The 16025-nt window shown below is 32.4% G+C and overlaps 1 protein-coding gene across 1 annotated transcript in view; it reads right to left on the minus strand.

Annotated features, from left to right (window-relative positions):
* Positions 1-5326: 5326 nt before the first annotated feature.
* The window catches only part of LOC111713764 (uncharacterized), a 22576-nt gene continuing 11877 nt past the window's right edge, over positions 5327-16025 (minus strand). The window contains exons 9-13 of the mRNA XM_023488711.1: positions 12330-12417; positions 11021-11076; positions 9734-9813; positions 9569-9641; positions 5327-5775 (exon numbers count right to left, since the gene is read on the minus strand). Coding sequence (XP_023344479.1) covers positions 5725-5775; positions 9569-9641; positions 9734-9813; positions 11021-11076; positions 12330-12417 — 348 coding nt within the window. The 3' untranslated portion in view covers positions 5327-5724. The remainder of the gene's footprint in view (positions 5776-9568; positions 9642-9733; positions 9814-11020; positions 11077-12329; positions 12418-16025) is intronic.

Here is a 16025-nt window from a genome sequence, read left to right on the forward strand (position 1 = left end):
GTAATTTCTTGATAAAACGGTAAAATTGTGTTCTAAGCTTGGATCAATTCTGTTTTTTCTTTCACAAGAGAAAATTGAGTCCAACAATTAAAATATAGATTTGAATTGTAAAGAGTAATAGAAAGCTGAGAGGGGTTTCACTTAGATAAATATCCTTACTAGGGCCAGGTGGGGGGGGGGCAATGAGTCACGTGCCCCCCTTATCAGATAAAATTTAAGGTAAAATCAGTGTTTTTTAACTGTGTAAAAGGGATTTGTTTCCCCGCGTGTTTACCATGTGTGCCCCCCCCCACCCATAAACAAAAAACATCTATGGTTTCGGGCCTGATGCTAACCATTGCTGGTCTAAACTATGTACATAGATCTAGTGCTACCATTTCTAAATTTAACCTGTAACTTAAGCTGTGATCTAGTTTTAGATAAACATTATTATTATTATTACTATTATATAATTGCTGTGCAGATATTATGTAGTAGCTACTGCAGAGCAAGGTACTAATGCAAGGAAAGTTTATTCAGAGGTGTACGATTTTTTTGTACTGCAGTGTAAAAGTAAACACAAGACGGATTTCACAGTCTGACATGGAATCAATTTTCACAAAAATAATCTATAAAATAATCTGGTCATAGAGAACTATTATGTGAATTTTTAAACTTATCAAAATTAAATGCTTTTATTCTCCTCAGGTACTAGAAGAACACTGATGCATCTATTCTTGTTTACAAATTCCGCACAGAGAGAACTGGTTTCAATATGTACGCAGAGTAACGCGACCGCAATTAACTTTCCTTGCATTAGTACCTTGCTGCAGAGTCATTTAGTGAAATTAGAGAAAAGCTTTAATAACTAGTTTTACAGTTTTTTTGTGATTTTTTAAGAGAGTCAACCTTGCTAGACCTAAATATATTTGATACTAAATGTAAGAAAGCATCTGCATAGTCTTTTGCTCATGGCTAAAACCATCATAGACACCAACGAGGTTGTAGTGTATAGAGTGATTATGTACGCTAATTCTTTACTAATTGTATCGGCACACAGGGTGAGAACTGTCATCCACCGTGATCATCACTACCAAGGGACTATATACAGGAACGCCCAACTCAGATATAAGCAAATTGTGTACTGTACACTGTGGGAGGAATGTAAACAAACCCATTGCCCCCACAGAAGTTGAAGGGAAAGGACAAAAGCTCTGATGTGATTTTACAGTCCAACAAAAAACAAGTTAACATATCAAGTTAGAGCGAACACTTATGATTTTTGGCTTAATGGTCAATATGGAAAATACAATAGCAATATATTCTTATTCCACCCCTTGGGCCCTTTTCACTCAAAATTGATGCGTTGCCCCTGAATTCTTTGTTTTGATCTCCTCCCACTGCAGTACACATATTTACGCATCAGATATGGCGGTTCCTGGTCTATATATTTCTTGATCACTGCATTCTAAATTTATAACAATAATGGCACCTTGAATTTAGGCCTCATGTCGTAAATCAACATCTGTGCGAATACTAAAATGAAGTTATAATAATGATAGATACAATAATTATAATACTGAACCATGAAGTCTTTATGGGTAAATGTTTTAAAGATTTTTAAAGATTTCAGGTTTATCAGTGTTAATTTTTTTCCTGTTTTGCTAATATTTTATCACGTCATGCACTTATCTTCCATTACTTTCTTCTGAAAATCAGTCTTGAGAACACATACAACTCTTGAGGTATAACATAGACAGAGATAATAATATAGGGAACAGGGATAAACATTTTTCTAAATTAGTTTAATTAAAAAAATATCTTTAAAAAATATATTTCAAAGTTTATTTTGTCAAATAATTTGAAGAGAATTGTTGCCCTACTTTTTGTGGAGAAACTGGCTTGAGGTAGAGAATGGGGTTAATGAATACATACAATACATACCTGACCTATCTTTCTATCCAATATAAGATAGACCCAAAACCAGGAGCGTTGAAAATGTCGTCTTCTTTCACACAACACTAATATGTGTGGGTAGTGGGGGTACCCACTACCCACACAGGATCAGACTTTAATGAAGAATGAAGATTTTAAAACGCTTAGAATTAAAAATTAAGGTGGTTACAATTTAGGTTCTGAATAAAATTTATTATATCTATGTGTATAAAGTTGTTATCTATGTTTGTCTGTTTCTGATCATAACTCGTGAACCCCTTGACTGATTTGCCTCAAATTTTTATTGGGAAACTCGGGAGAACCACGGGAATGTTCTTAGCTTGGTTTAAGCATTATAAGTTTTCCCATAGATGCTAGTTTACTATATTGCAAGGAACCAAGAAATACTGTACAAAATCCGTACAGTCGTCTCTGAAGTCTCATCCTTTATCATCTACTTTAAAAAAAGTGTTTCGGCGTTGTCTATTCCGTCAAGACTTCACTTTTTGCGGTTGTCTGTGCCCATCAGTCTTTATTTTGTGCGGGGTAACTCAAGAGGGGGCAAATGTAATATTTTTTTTATAAAAGTTTCATCTCTCAAAGTATTACGTCCGTATACATATATACACAATGGGCGTATACAGGAAATTGTCCAGGGTGGTTTAATTTATTTCCTTCCATAGGGTCTCCGCACTTGTTAGGCCGAAACACCCCAATGAAAACCACAGATTTAACTGATCCCAGGGGGTGGGGGGCTGAGGTTCCTTAGCCCCCCTCCTGTGAATACGCATCTAATCATACACACATACAATTTTTTATTTTTTTATTTATAAAATGATTATAAAATGTAATAAGAAAAAACTTTTCCAAATTACATATTTCAATTTTTTAAATTTTATGAAAAATTTAAAGAGATATAAACGTATTAAAAACAAATCCGATATTTAGTAAAAATCCAAATTTTTTAATAATAACAGTTTTTATAAAAGAGACTGTTTGCAAAAACTTGGGAGTAAATAAAGTTGTAAAATTGATTATTTTTATCTCTATTCGATTTTTCTGTGAAGTGCAGTTGATATAAACCATATACCTTGTACTGTATCTTAGTAAATACAACCACAGCAAATAGATAGCAAATTTAAAATTTAAAATATTTAGATTAAGTTTTGGACTTTGGACACTGTTTTTCTTCTAAAAATAATAAATATTTGTTTAGATGGTCTGCTAATTTGTTTCTGCGAAAATAAAAATAGATAATTAAGATATTTTTGCATTTTGTTTATTTTATTTGATTCCGTTCCCATATTTAAAACTAATTTTATTTTGCAAATATTTTAGATAAATGATTGTCATTCGATTATTGGATAAAAAGCATATCATTTTGAAGAAATACAGTAAAACCCTTAATATTGAATACATCGGAAGAATTTATCAAATGTCGTCTTGACAATTTTTCAATGAGTTTTTTACTATATTACGTAAATTTCAGTATTTGCGAAAATAAATGAATAGCCATGAATATGCGGGAACAGTTTTAAAGAGTTCCATATAATCACTGAATTAAAAAACTAAATATCTGCAACATTCCATTATCAGAAAGTGAAGAATACGACATTTGATAAATTCTTTCGATGTATTCGTTATTAAGGGTTTCACTGTATAAAAAATTATTTGCAATTTTAAAATATCCCACTTCTTTTCTTAATTTTAAAACATCCCCCCTCTTTTCTTAACTTAAAAACATTTGAAATTTTCCCTTCTTTTTCCTTGTAATTGTTACAGAGAGTTTAGATTTTGTGAGCTTTAAATATTAAAGTTTACAGTAATTAAAGTAAAATTTCAAGTTTAGTGAGTATATTTGAATTATTTGAATGAATATATGAACATGAAGCAACATGAAGTAACTTCTGATAGGCGAGGAATAATATGCAAATTTGGACAAAGTTTCGATGAGGTATTAGAATAGATATGTAATCTAACCATCATATATGTATTGTATAACTATATCATGTACAGGGTGTCCCACGAAACATGACAGTTGGTAAACAGTTTAAAATGTCTTCTTCCATAGTTTGTTAAGTGGTTTGAAACCAAACAGAACAATAAAAATATTATATGGCAGTAATATAATGTTGAAATTGATTTCAAAGTAAAATATATTTGAGTATAAGATTTTTTAAAACAAAATAAACTGCAACAAGAAGAAGACATTCAAAACTATTTACCATCTGTCATGTTTCACGGGACACCCTGTGCTTTTGCAGTGGGGAACTTTTAACATACCACTCCACAATTTAACCTCCCTTTCCATGTTTATTAAAGAGAACACATTTTGTAAATTTAAAAAAGATTCTTGTCTTGGATTTGACTGCAGTGTTACGGAACCAGAATATCGTTTAGATTAAAGACTTATTGTCAGCAAAACAGAGCACAGTGTTATATCTTGCCTTGATTTTACGTAAACTGTTTAAAATGTATGACAGCTTAAATAACAGTAGTATATATTGCAAAAAATTGCAAAACTGAAAAAAACATACGACGTTTCACACATACATAAAGGCTCAAACTTACTATTTATAAATTACACAAATGTAAAACTTCAAGAAATACCAAACAAATTAAGAAAAAAAAATATTACAGAAAAAAGTAAGGAGGTAATGATAACGGGAAAAAGTTTTCCAGTACTAATTCCTTGTAGAACACATCTTTATTATGAATTTCATATTTGACAATGAATAATAAATAATGTTCTCTAAAAAAATTTGAAGTTTTTTAAAATTATTTTTTTTCTTCGCCGGGCTCTTCAGTTATATAAAGTTGTAATCTCTGTTTGTCCGATCATAACTCGGGAACCCCTTGACCGATTTGACTCAAATTTTGATTGGGGAACTTGGGAGAGCCATGGAAATGTGGAGTAGGTCGACTTTAATAGCGAAAATTTAGCTTTCCGGTAAAATCGTTCAATTGCGGGTAAACGGTGGGAGTAACTTTTAGTAATCTTGTCAGAGTGCTGGGTTTCCAAGCTGGTTAATTATAAAACATATTTTTCTACAGGTTACTTTATCATAATTGAAGAAACTAATATCTTTGATTTTTTCATAATTTTCCTTAATCAATCTTCTCTCATAGCGGATTAAAGAAGGTATACAAATGACGTAGATAATAGATACATCTAATCAGTTTATTTAACAAATTATATCAAAATTAGATACATCTAATCAGTTTATTTAACATATTATACCAACATTAGATACATCTAATCAGTTTATTTAGCATATTATATCAAAATTAGATACATCTAATCAGTTTATTTAACATATTATATCAAAATTAGATACATCTAATCAGTTTATTTAACATATTATATCAAAATTAGATTAAATCAGTTTATTTAACATATTATATCAAAAACAAAATATAAATCGCTTATTTAATCCTTTACAATAAGAATAAATAAGATGAATATGAACTAGTTACTCTGGTTCAGAAGGATTAATAAGATGAATATGAACTTGTTACTCTGGTTCAGAAGGATAAATAAGATGAATATGAACTTGTTACTCTGGTTCAGAAGGATAAATAAGATGAAAATGAACTAGTTACTCTGGTTCAGAAGGATAAATAAGATGATTATGAACTAGTTACTCTGGTTCAGAAGAATAAATAAGATGAATATGAACTAGTTACTCTGGTTCAGAAGGATAAATAAAATGAATATGAACTAGTTACTCTGGTTCAGAAGGATTAATAAGATGAATATGAACTAGTTACTCTGGTTCAGAAGGATAAATAAAAACTATTGCCACGAGTTTATCCATTGATTTGCTGCACAAAGAAGGAAGCAGGCACTTGAGAAACAATCTAAAAATGAAATTAAAATGTTTGATGAATATTTATGAATCCTACGAAGAGACCTATACAAGCGTGGAAGAAGAAGACGACTATTGACACAATTTAAAATGATAAAGGGACTGTAAGCGTAATTTTAAGTGATCCTTCATACAAAGATGGCAATCCCCTATTTCCGACGGTACCCTTAAAAGCTTTGTCTGATGAAAACTAAATTAGATTTATCTTTAGATGTATTTTATTATTATTTATTTTCATTAGAGGGATTTCTTTAGAAGTGAATTGCGCATTTCTTGATTAGAAGAAACAATGGAATTTCAGAATAAGATACTTTTTGTCTCAGAAAAACGACGTTATCTTCCACATTTCTGATCAAATAAAGGTTTCAGTGGTACCGTTTTAAATTGGGCAGTGCCATGCATCACCTGTATATGGAGGGTCACTTGAAATTGCACTTACAGTCCCTTTAAACAGCCCAATTGAACATAAAAAGCAGCGATTGTGCATTGTTCACAAACCTATTTCACTTAAAGGGACTGTTCACTTATTTGGGTAATTTTAGTAAATTTTAGTACATAATAACGAACACATAATGACATTTTATTGGGCTGCTGTTGCTGAAAAACGTCTATTATACTATTTCTGACAAAGGTACCATAACTTTCCGCTCGAATTCTGAACGAAAAATCGGCTTTTTCTCCGGCCACAGTTGTCTTTGAAAAGTAAGACAAATACCAATCAACAGCGAATAGGCTGTTTAGTTTACCCTAAAATTACCCAAATAAGTGAACGGTCCCTTTAATTTTAAATTGATTTTTAATAAACTGTAAAACCATTTGATTAAAAATCATCTCAAGTACTTCATTGCTATAATGTTCTATTCCAAAGTTTTTTTTGGTCTCATAATAAATGTTCTTGGGACACTTAAAATAAGATGATTTTTTGTCTTGAAATCCCAAATTTCTAATCATATCCTTGCAACCTAATGTGGTAGAACTTTGATATTTCGAATCACGAATTCGGACAGATAAAGTTTGAATTATCGTACAAATCAGGTTGCAAGAGTTTAATATTAGTGATCAGAAGAAAATATCTTCAATAATCAGAATTATTTGAATCCGAATTAATTGAAATTCATTGGTTTAAAAAGATAAATTTTCAAATTTATAAAATATCATATTATCATATTCTTTTTTATGCAACTTCTGTCTTAATTAGAATGGCTATTCACCATAGTTCCGCCCGCCTTATTCTTTTTCATAAAAACGCGCTGGGTCAACTACATACTGGGTACACTAGACGGGCTGGGTCAACTACATACTGGGTACACTAGACGGCTGGTAAACTTCGTACTGGGTACACTAGACGGGTTGGGTCAACTACATAGTGGTTACACTAGACGGGCTGGGTCAACTTTGTACTGGGTACACTAAACGTGCTTGGTCAGCTACATACTGGATACACTAGACGGCTGGATCAACTTCGTACAGGGTACACTAGACGGGCTAGGTCAGCTTTATACTGGGTACACTAGACGGGCTGGGTCAACTACATACTGAATACACTAGACGGGCTGGGTCAACCACATACTGGGTACACTAGACGGGCTGGGTCAAATACATACTGGGTACACTAGCCGGACCACTACATTAGGCAATTCTTGTACTGGTTCGGATCATGAAACTTTTGAACTTATGTGAATAATTGCTAAAAATGTAAAATGTTTATATTTTGCGATGATTATTTCCTAATAATATTTATTCAGTGGCACGTTGTTCCAACTAGTTATCAGATAATATGAATAGAAACGAGTTTATGGTTTTAAACATATTATTTCCAATTTTTATTCTTCCTTTTATTTTTTTCGTAAATAATTAACCACTATCAATTTTTAGTAATTTGTAAATCGACCTTTTCTGCGTATTATTTGCAATACCTATTAAACCTACATAATAAATATTGACTAACTTTTTTAGACACCCTGTAATTTCTTTGATCTCTAACTTAAAACACTATTTCTATCCGACCCTGTACTACCCTAAACATCAATAAATCTCAATTTGTGTACTTCTTGCCCGGAGAAATTTATTTAATAACGAAAAATGCTAAAAGATATTCTGCAACATATTTGTTGCAAATTTGTCTCGTGAGGATGTATATTTTCAAAAAAATAATAAAATATATGAAATTCGAATTAAGATATTGAGAAGTTATGAAGACTATATAAAACGTTTTTTTCTGATCAAGAAGTAAATAGTAATTTAAAAACTTCAGGTTGCAAGGTACATGACTTTCTTTATTTCAAAAAGAAAAAAAGACTAAAAAGTTACGTAAGATACAATTGGAAAGCTCTCAAAGATTCTAAAATTCATGTTTAAAGAAAATCAGACCTGAGGTATTTTATATTCTCAGCTTTTTTCCGTTTTATAATTCTTTTTATTCATTCATTGAATTTTCAGTATAAAAATGTCAAAGACATTATTTTGATATTGGGTGATAATGATTGACAGTGAATGAAATTTTTTTCCAATCCCTTTATTCTTTGCAACCTGATGGTGTAAACCTTTGATCTAGCTGAATTCATAGTTTTACTACATCAGGTTTAAATATGTAATAAATATCGGGTAACACGACATTCTTTAAATTTGCAATATATTGTACATTATCAATGTAAACTTCTACGTAAGAATCATTATGCATTTAAACTGCGCTTTAAATGAATACGTAGCATTGTTAGCTTAATCATGCGATATATAATGTTAAATTGGGACTATTTCTAACTGTGCTGTAATATACAACATGATTGCCTTAATCATGTTGTATAGATACCAACGTAGCAATTGTAATTACGTCTATTAACTTTAACATTAGTTAATACATAAACTCCGCACTGTAAAATTTGAGATTGTATATTTTATTCAATATTTCGGAATCGCGCGATCACAACAATAATATTAAATAAATTTTACCTAAATTTTGAATAATTTTGTTTACCAATTAGAATCCAATAGGACAATAATATTCCTATCTATTGAATATTTTTTTCAAAACTTTGGAATAAAATACGTAAATAATCACGCATTGACAATGCGAGTGATTTTTATACAACTGAATTGAATATATTATAAATAATAATGAATATTATTTACAAAAATATTGATTCGAATATAAAAAAGATCCAACTTAGCTCGCTTAATTTTACAGTGCGCTTTGATTACAGTGTAGAGTAATTTGGTTTTTGTTGAAACATACAATTTAAAATTGTGTCCTGTTTGAGACATTGATCAATATCGCTATTGTCTGGTTGACATAGCAAACGAGATCGTGACTTAGTTGTTTACATTAAATCAAAACCATTATTTTTATCTTCAGAAAGATGAAGCCTTGAAACCTACTCTAGCAGGACTATTCGCCTTGAAGCCTTGAAACCTTTCCTAGCACGACTATTCGCCTTAAAACCTACTCTAGCAGGACTATTCTCCTTGAAGCCTTGAAACCTACCCTGTAGCAGGACTATTCGCCTTGAAACCTACCCTAGCAGGACTATTTGCCTTGAAACCTACTCTAGCAGGACTATTTGCCTTGAAACCTACGCTAGCAGGACTATTCGCCTTGAAACCTACTCTAGCAGAACTATTCGCCTTGAAACCTACTCTAGCAGGACTATTCGCCTTAAAATTTACCCGAGCAGGATTATTCGCCTTGAAACCTACCCGATCAGGACTATTCGCCTTGAAACCTACCCAATCAGGACTATTCGCCTTGAAACCTACCCTATAGCATGATTTTTTGCGATAAAACCTACCCGAGCAGGACTATTCGCCTTGAAACACTTGCAGGAGTCCTCAGGACAGTGTGGAGGGTAGCGTAGGCAGTTCCTAGTATTTATTATTATTATTATTTTTATTATTATAATTATTATCATTATTATGATTATCAATACTATTCTATACTATTTATTATAATCTACCTGTGGCAGAAGACATCTGTACCTTCCTGTCCAGCTAACCGGCCTGTAGCCTCGCAGTGGGATAAACAGTAGCATCGATCCTTTAAATAAATCAATAAAATCAATTTATCAATTAATCCAGGGATCAATTCATCACTAAGACGAGAGAAATATTTATGATTTATATATTATAACACTTAATGACCTATTTAATCATCTATTCTCTGAGAGATTTCACTGTAATACATCTGAATGCATTGAACATATTTTATGAATATTTTTCCGCAAATCACTATATTCGTTTGAGTCTTAAATTGCAAAATATGTAAGTATGAGATTGGAAAATATATTTTTTCATGTATCAAAATAGAATATATTCATGAACATATATACAAGAGTACATTTCAAACCCTTGTAATCCTGAAGAGGACATTAGAACTACAATTTTTTTTGTTTATCCCGAGTCTAGCAATAAAAGAACTCTTATTTTTCTAATTCTGATTCCCCTTCCCTTTTCTCATTCTAAAGAATCAACAATATCTTTATATTTGATTTCCTACCCAAAGCAATTACCACTCCTGTATGAAATAGGTTTTCTCTACAAACCTTGATCTTATTTTTCTTAATCCCTCAATTAAAGTTATTTTTGTAGGAAATGAGCAGTAACTAATTTGGAATTTCTACGAGGAATTATTTTAATACTTAGAACTGCATAAGATGCTAATAACTATCAAGAACGTTGCCATTGTTCCGAATGAAGAAAACTTAAACGCGTTCTTAAAATATTGGAATGTTTTATAAAAGAACAAACGTAAAACGCACGGTAATTGGTTAAAAAGAACAGTCTGGAACAATCTAGAACAAGGATCTACTAATAACTGCTTGATCCAGGGATTCACAAAACTTTTGACCTCTATTACAAACAACAAATTCCCTTGGGTAGTACATCTTTTTTTTGCGGCACCTATTCCCACTAAAAACTTCTAATTGTTCTATGTTAAATCACTCTCTCCTAAAACCCCTATTTTATCTGCCAGTAAACTGCAGAGGGGTGTGTGTAGTGTGCAGTTAAACCCTAAATAAGGCAAACATCGATCTCTTTCTGATAATGGAATGTTGCAGGTATCTAGTTTTTTAATTTAATGATCATATGGAGCTCTTTAAAAATGTTCCCGCATATTCATGGCTATTTATTTATTTTCGCAAATACTGAGATTTACGTAAAATAGTATAAAACCCATTGAAAAATTGTCAAGACGACATTTCATAAATTCTTTCGGGGTATGGCTCATTTGATTTTCTGTTTACCTCTGGACAGTTTGGAGGATAGGAGAGACAATTCTTCTGACAGAAATCATCCATTCCTGAACAATTGCAATGAATAATTTTTTTTTGTACTACCTCATTGAATGATTAACAATTTGAATTCTTCACGAAAAAAAGATAAAACAATAATGGTTTAGAACATCCAATTAGAACCAAAAATTAACGCTAATTTTGAGAACAAATAAAATCATTTTTTTGAACGATTGAAAAAAAACCCGAACAAATTGTGTTGTTTATGAACAATGAACGAACGAAATGAAAAAAGCCGAACACACCCAACTCTAGTTCTTGGCCTATACATGGCAGGAGCCCAAGGAACTTACGTGCACATGCGGCGTTGAATTACAATACAGAGAGCGGGCCTGTTCTAACCGCAGCACTCGACCTCCTAGCCTGTCCTCACCGCGCGGTGCTCGACCCCTAGCCTGTCCTAGCCGTAGCACTCGGCCCTTACCTAACTCTAAAATATATACTAATCTTTCTCTTTTTTTGTAATTCAATGCGCGGTAAGCTCACGTAACTTCCTCAGGCAATTGCTTATATAATAGTAAAGGATTATCGTTACACCTTGTTAACCCTATCTCTGCTGGGGTACTTGAAAACCAGGATATGCTGGGGGGGGGTCAAGTTGACCCCCCCCCCTCTAAATCCCATGTTTGATTTCCAAATATGACAAATGATACATCATTGGAAAGCTCTTGTCCTCTACTTTAATCTGCAAAAAAATTTGCAAATTTGCAAAAATTTAATTTTTTATCGCAAAATCCAGTTATATAGTAAAAATGTTTGCAAAAAAAAATTTGTTCAAAAAATGAAAAATTATACATTTTTGAAAAGCCCTTGACCATGCCATTTTAAATATGCAAAAAATTGTGCAAAATTTTAAATAACCTGATTTTTAATCAAGAAAAACTAAAATTGAGCAAATTTCCTTTGACAGGTTGTTAGCAAAAAAATTGCAATTTTTTTTTCGCAAAACTTGTGCAATTCGTTTCCTTATGTCAAAGGCTTTCCAAAAAGCTAAATTTTATTAAAATCTGACAAGTTAAAGTGGGTCAAAACAAAGATTTAGTTTGTTACAGGAAAAAGCAGTCATTCAGGCAGTGTGCCTGAGGACTCAGGCAGTTAGTATTAAAGCCCGGTTTTAGGCCTAAAGGGAGGGCTTTGGGTATGTAGGAAAAGTCAGAAAATTTCAACAGCCTCAGACCAATACTTTTTGAGTTATGTAAAAAAAACTACAGGGGGGGGGGGTCAAATTGACCCCCCCCCCAGCAGGAATAGGGTTAACTACCTGTGATGCTAGCATAAGCTGGAGTAGCCAAACACACTCTAGCTGTAACCACCAGCGGGTTAATTGATAAACCGGTTTGCTGTTGGCTCTAAAATATAACAGATTAAAGTGCTAGCTAATATCCAGCTGGGGGTTAACCATGATAAACCGGTTTGCTGTAGTGCTGGGCACATTTAGACTTTTTTCAAGCCATTCTTTAATGGTAAGTTAAAATCGCTTAAAATACAAATTTCTGAAAGCTGTTTGTTCTTCAGCTAATAACTGAATATTTTATGTTCATTCTTCAAAGTTGCTGTTCGTTAACGATCTCAAATCTATTATGGCGTTAACGAAAGATATTTTAGAATTTGTTAACAAAGACAGCTGTTAACGAGTTGTTAAGAGTTCGTTTATGTAAAAACAGCTGGAAAATTTATAATTAAGACATTAAAAACATTTAACATGGGTTTCTCTCGGGTCTGAAACACAGAAATAAAGATTTTTTAGATACAGCTGGAAAAACGGTTAAAAAACTTCATCCCCTGTATTTGACGACAAATGTGTATCTTTCAATGCCAAGCTATGATGTATATTTGTTCTTCCAGTCTTTCATTTTTATAAAATATTCATATTTGCTTTTTTCTAGTATAGACTTTTGAGTAGGTTTTGTTGGAATTTTTATCATAATAGAATTTTCAGTAGTTTACAATATGTTCTTTTTCTGGACTCAAACTATGCGAAAAATCACCATCAACTACACAACATCATGAAAGGTTTGCAAAATAGTTTTTAAGCATTTCTTTGTTTAGACAAGGGGAGAGAGATACAAGGGGATACATAGGGAGGAGACAGGGGGAGATAGAGGGATATAGAGGGATACAGGTTTTCACAGGTTTATACAGGGATACAAGGGGATACATAGGGGGAGACAGATGGATACAGGGGGATACAGAGAGATACAGGTTTATACAGGGATTCAAGGGGATACAATGGGATACAGATTTATACAGGCTTATACAGGGATACAAGGGGATACATAGAGGGAGACAGGGGGATACAGAGGGATACAGGTTTATTCAGGTTTATACAGGGATTCAAGGGGATACATAAGGGGAGACAGGGGGATACAGGCTTATACAGGGATTCAAGGGGATACATAAGGGGAGACAGGGGGATACAGCAGAGGGATACAGGTTTATTCAGGTTTATACAGGGATTCAAGGGGATACATAAGGGGAGACAGGGGGATACAGAGGGATACAGGTTTATTCTGGTGTATACAGGGATTCAAGGGGATACAAAAGTGGAGACAGGGGGATACAGAGGGATACAGGTTATTCAGGTTTATACAGGGATTCAAGGGGATACAATGGGATACAGATTTATACAGGTTTATACAGGGATACAAGGGGATACATAGAGGGAAACAGGGGGATACAGAGGGATACAGGTTTTCACAGGTTTATACAGGGATTCAAGGGGATACATAAGGGGAGACAGGGGGATACAGAGGGATACAGGTTTATTCAGGTTTATACAGGGATTCAAGGGGATACATAAGGGGAGACAGGGGGATACAGAGGGATACAGGTTTATTCTGGTTTATACAGGGATTCAAGGGGATACATAAGNATTGACGATGCAGTTCACATTTAATGTTTATTTCCTATTCAGAACAACTGACGTGATAAGGTCAATGATCCCCTGAATAGTCTTGAAACAAATGCTATTGACGATGCAGTTCACATTTAATGTTTATTTCCTATTCAGAACAACTGACGTGATAAGGTCAATGATCCCCTGAATAGTCTTGAAACAAATGCTATTGACGATGCAGTTCACATTTAATGTTTATTTCCTATTCAGAACAACTGACGTGATAAGGTCAATGATCCCCTGAATAGTCTTGAAACAAATGCTATTGACGATGCAGTTCACATTTAATGTTTATTTCCTATTTCCTTGTTGAGGATTCAAGTCACATTTTAATCCTCTTTCTTTGTGGGTAATTTTGTATCATATAAGATATACAGTGATAACCAGAAAACTGTAGAATATGAAGACGACATAATGCAATACTGAAGTATATAGTATGTTATTACAAAGCAAGCCTTATTTGTAAGTTATTAAATCACTAATTAAGTGAAATGGGTCTCTTTACACTGCACAATTGCTGTGCCTCGTGTTCATTGAAGTTTTTAGAGTCATATCTTGAGTCTAAAAGTCGACTTTCTATTCCAGAGTTTTCTGGTTATCACTGTAGATAAAAAATACATGAAGCAATTAGCACTGCATTACTGTTAATTATTTGTTTATTGAGCTTTATCAGTCATCTTATCATTCCATTTTATCTCGTTAACCATTGTAATGTAAATATAAGAATATATAATCACGAAACCTCTGGATTTTTACTTCAGAAGAGATTAATAAAGAGCTAAATAGAAACATAAACACATAGATAGACCAAAATAGGGAGAGATGTGAGACATAAAGATAATTAAAAATAGTCAGATCAGCTTCTCAGTTTTCATATTTATTGATACAAATTGTTTTGGATTGCTCCTATTCAGTTAATAAACATGGTTAGTAGTAATAGGTTTACATAAAGATGGTTAAACATAAAGATATATCTATATATATAGGGACTATGAGATGGGAAAAAGCGAGGTTGAAAAGTAGAAAGATAGAGAGAATGATGAATGTAAATGAGCATTTTCCCTGTTTCTTTTTTGGGGCAGTTTTTTATTACGATATTTGGTACCTTCATTTTACAACATATATTTGGTACCTTCATTTTACAACATATGTTTAAAGTTTTAAAGTACACTTTCATTAACAAAGTTTTATAGAAAAATTGGACACCACAGTTGGCCCCATACAACAAACATAAGACTACTCATTAGCAGTCTTATGTTTATTTAATTTTTTTTTTTTAGTAAATAGTTTTACTAGTAAAGTAAAAATGTAGATTAGACTATTAAAAATCACACCTTGAGTCTAACGTTCGTCTTAAAATTTTAAAGATTTAAGGGTTTTACTGAATCCATTGATGAGTCAATGGCTGTTCCAATTAATGGCAGAAAGTTCCCAAATCCTTATTTCCAAACTTGAATAGGTTTTAATCAGATTAATCTTATACAAAGCCTTTTCAAGTTAATAGTGTTTAGAATCAGATCATAATTAGGAGACTGAAAACTAATTAGAAAGAGAAAATTTGAATTTAAATTTAAAGAATTCTATTCTGCATTTTCAAAGGAATTATAACAATGAATAAATGTGTACTTCAAAGTTTTTAGTTATTATAATGAATGCTGTTGTAGGTATTAGAATAAATATAAGTATAAAAGTGAATGTAAGTTGCCGCTTGGGAAATTGCACATTTGGGAAGTTGGCACTTGGATTAATACCCATAAAGTTGCCGCTTGGGAAAACGCCATTGGGAAAGTACTTAACATTTTAAAATGAATGTAAGTATTAAAATGTATGTAAGTATTAAAATGTTTGTAAGTATTAAAATGAATGTAAGTTTAAAAATGAATGTAAGTATTAAAATGAATGTAAGTATCAAAATGTATGTAAGTATCAAAATGTATGTAAGTATTAAAATGTATGTAAGTATTAAAATGAATGTAAGTATTAAAATGAATGTAAGTATCAAAATGTATGTAAGTATCAAAATGTATTTAAGTATTAAAATGTATGTAAGTATTAAAATGT

Source organism: Eurytemora carolleeae, unplaced genomic scaffold (genome assembly GCF_000591075.1).
Source record: "Eurytemora carolleeae unplaced genomic scaffold, Eaff_2.0 scaffold1470, whole genome shotgun sequence".
Lineage (NCBI taxonomy): Eukaryota > Metazoa > Arthropoda > Copepoda > Calanoida > Temoridae > Eurytemora > Eurytemora carolleeae.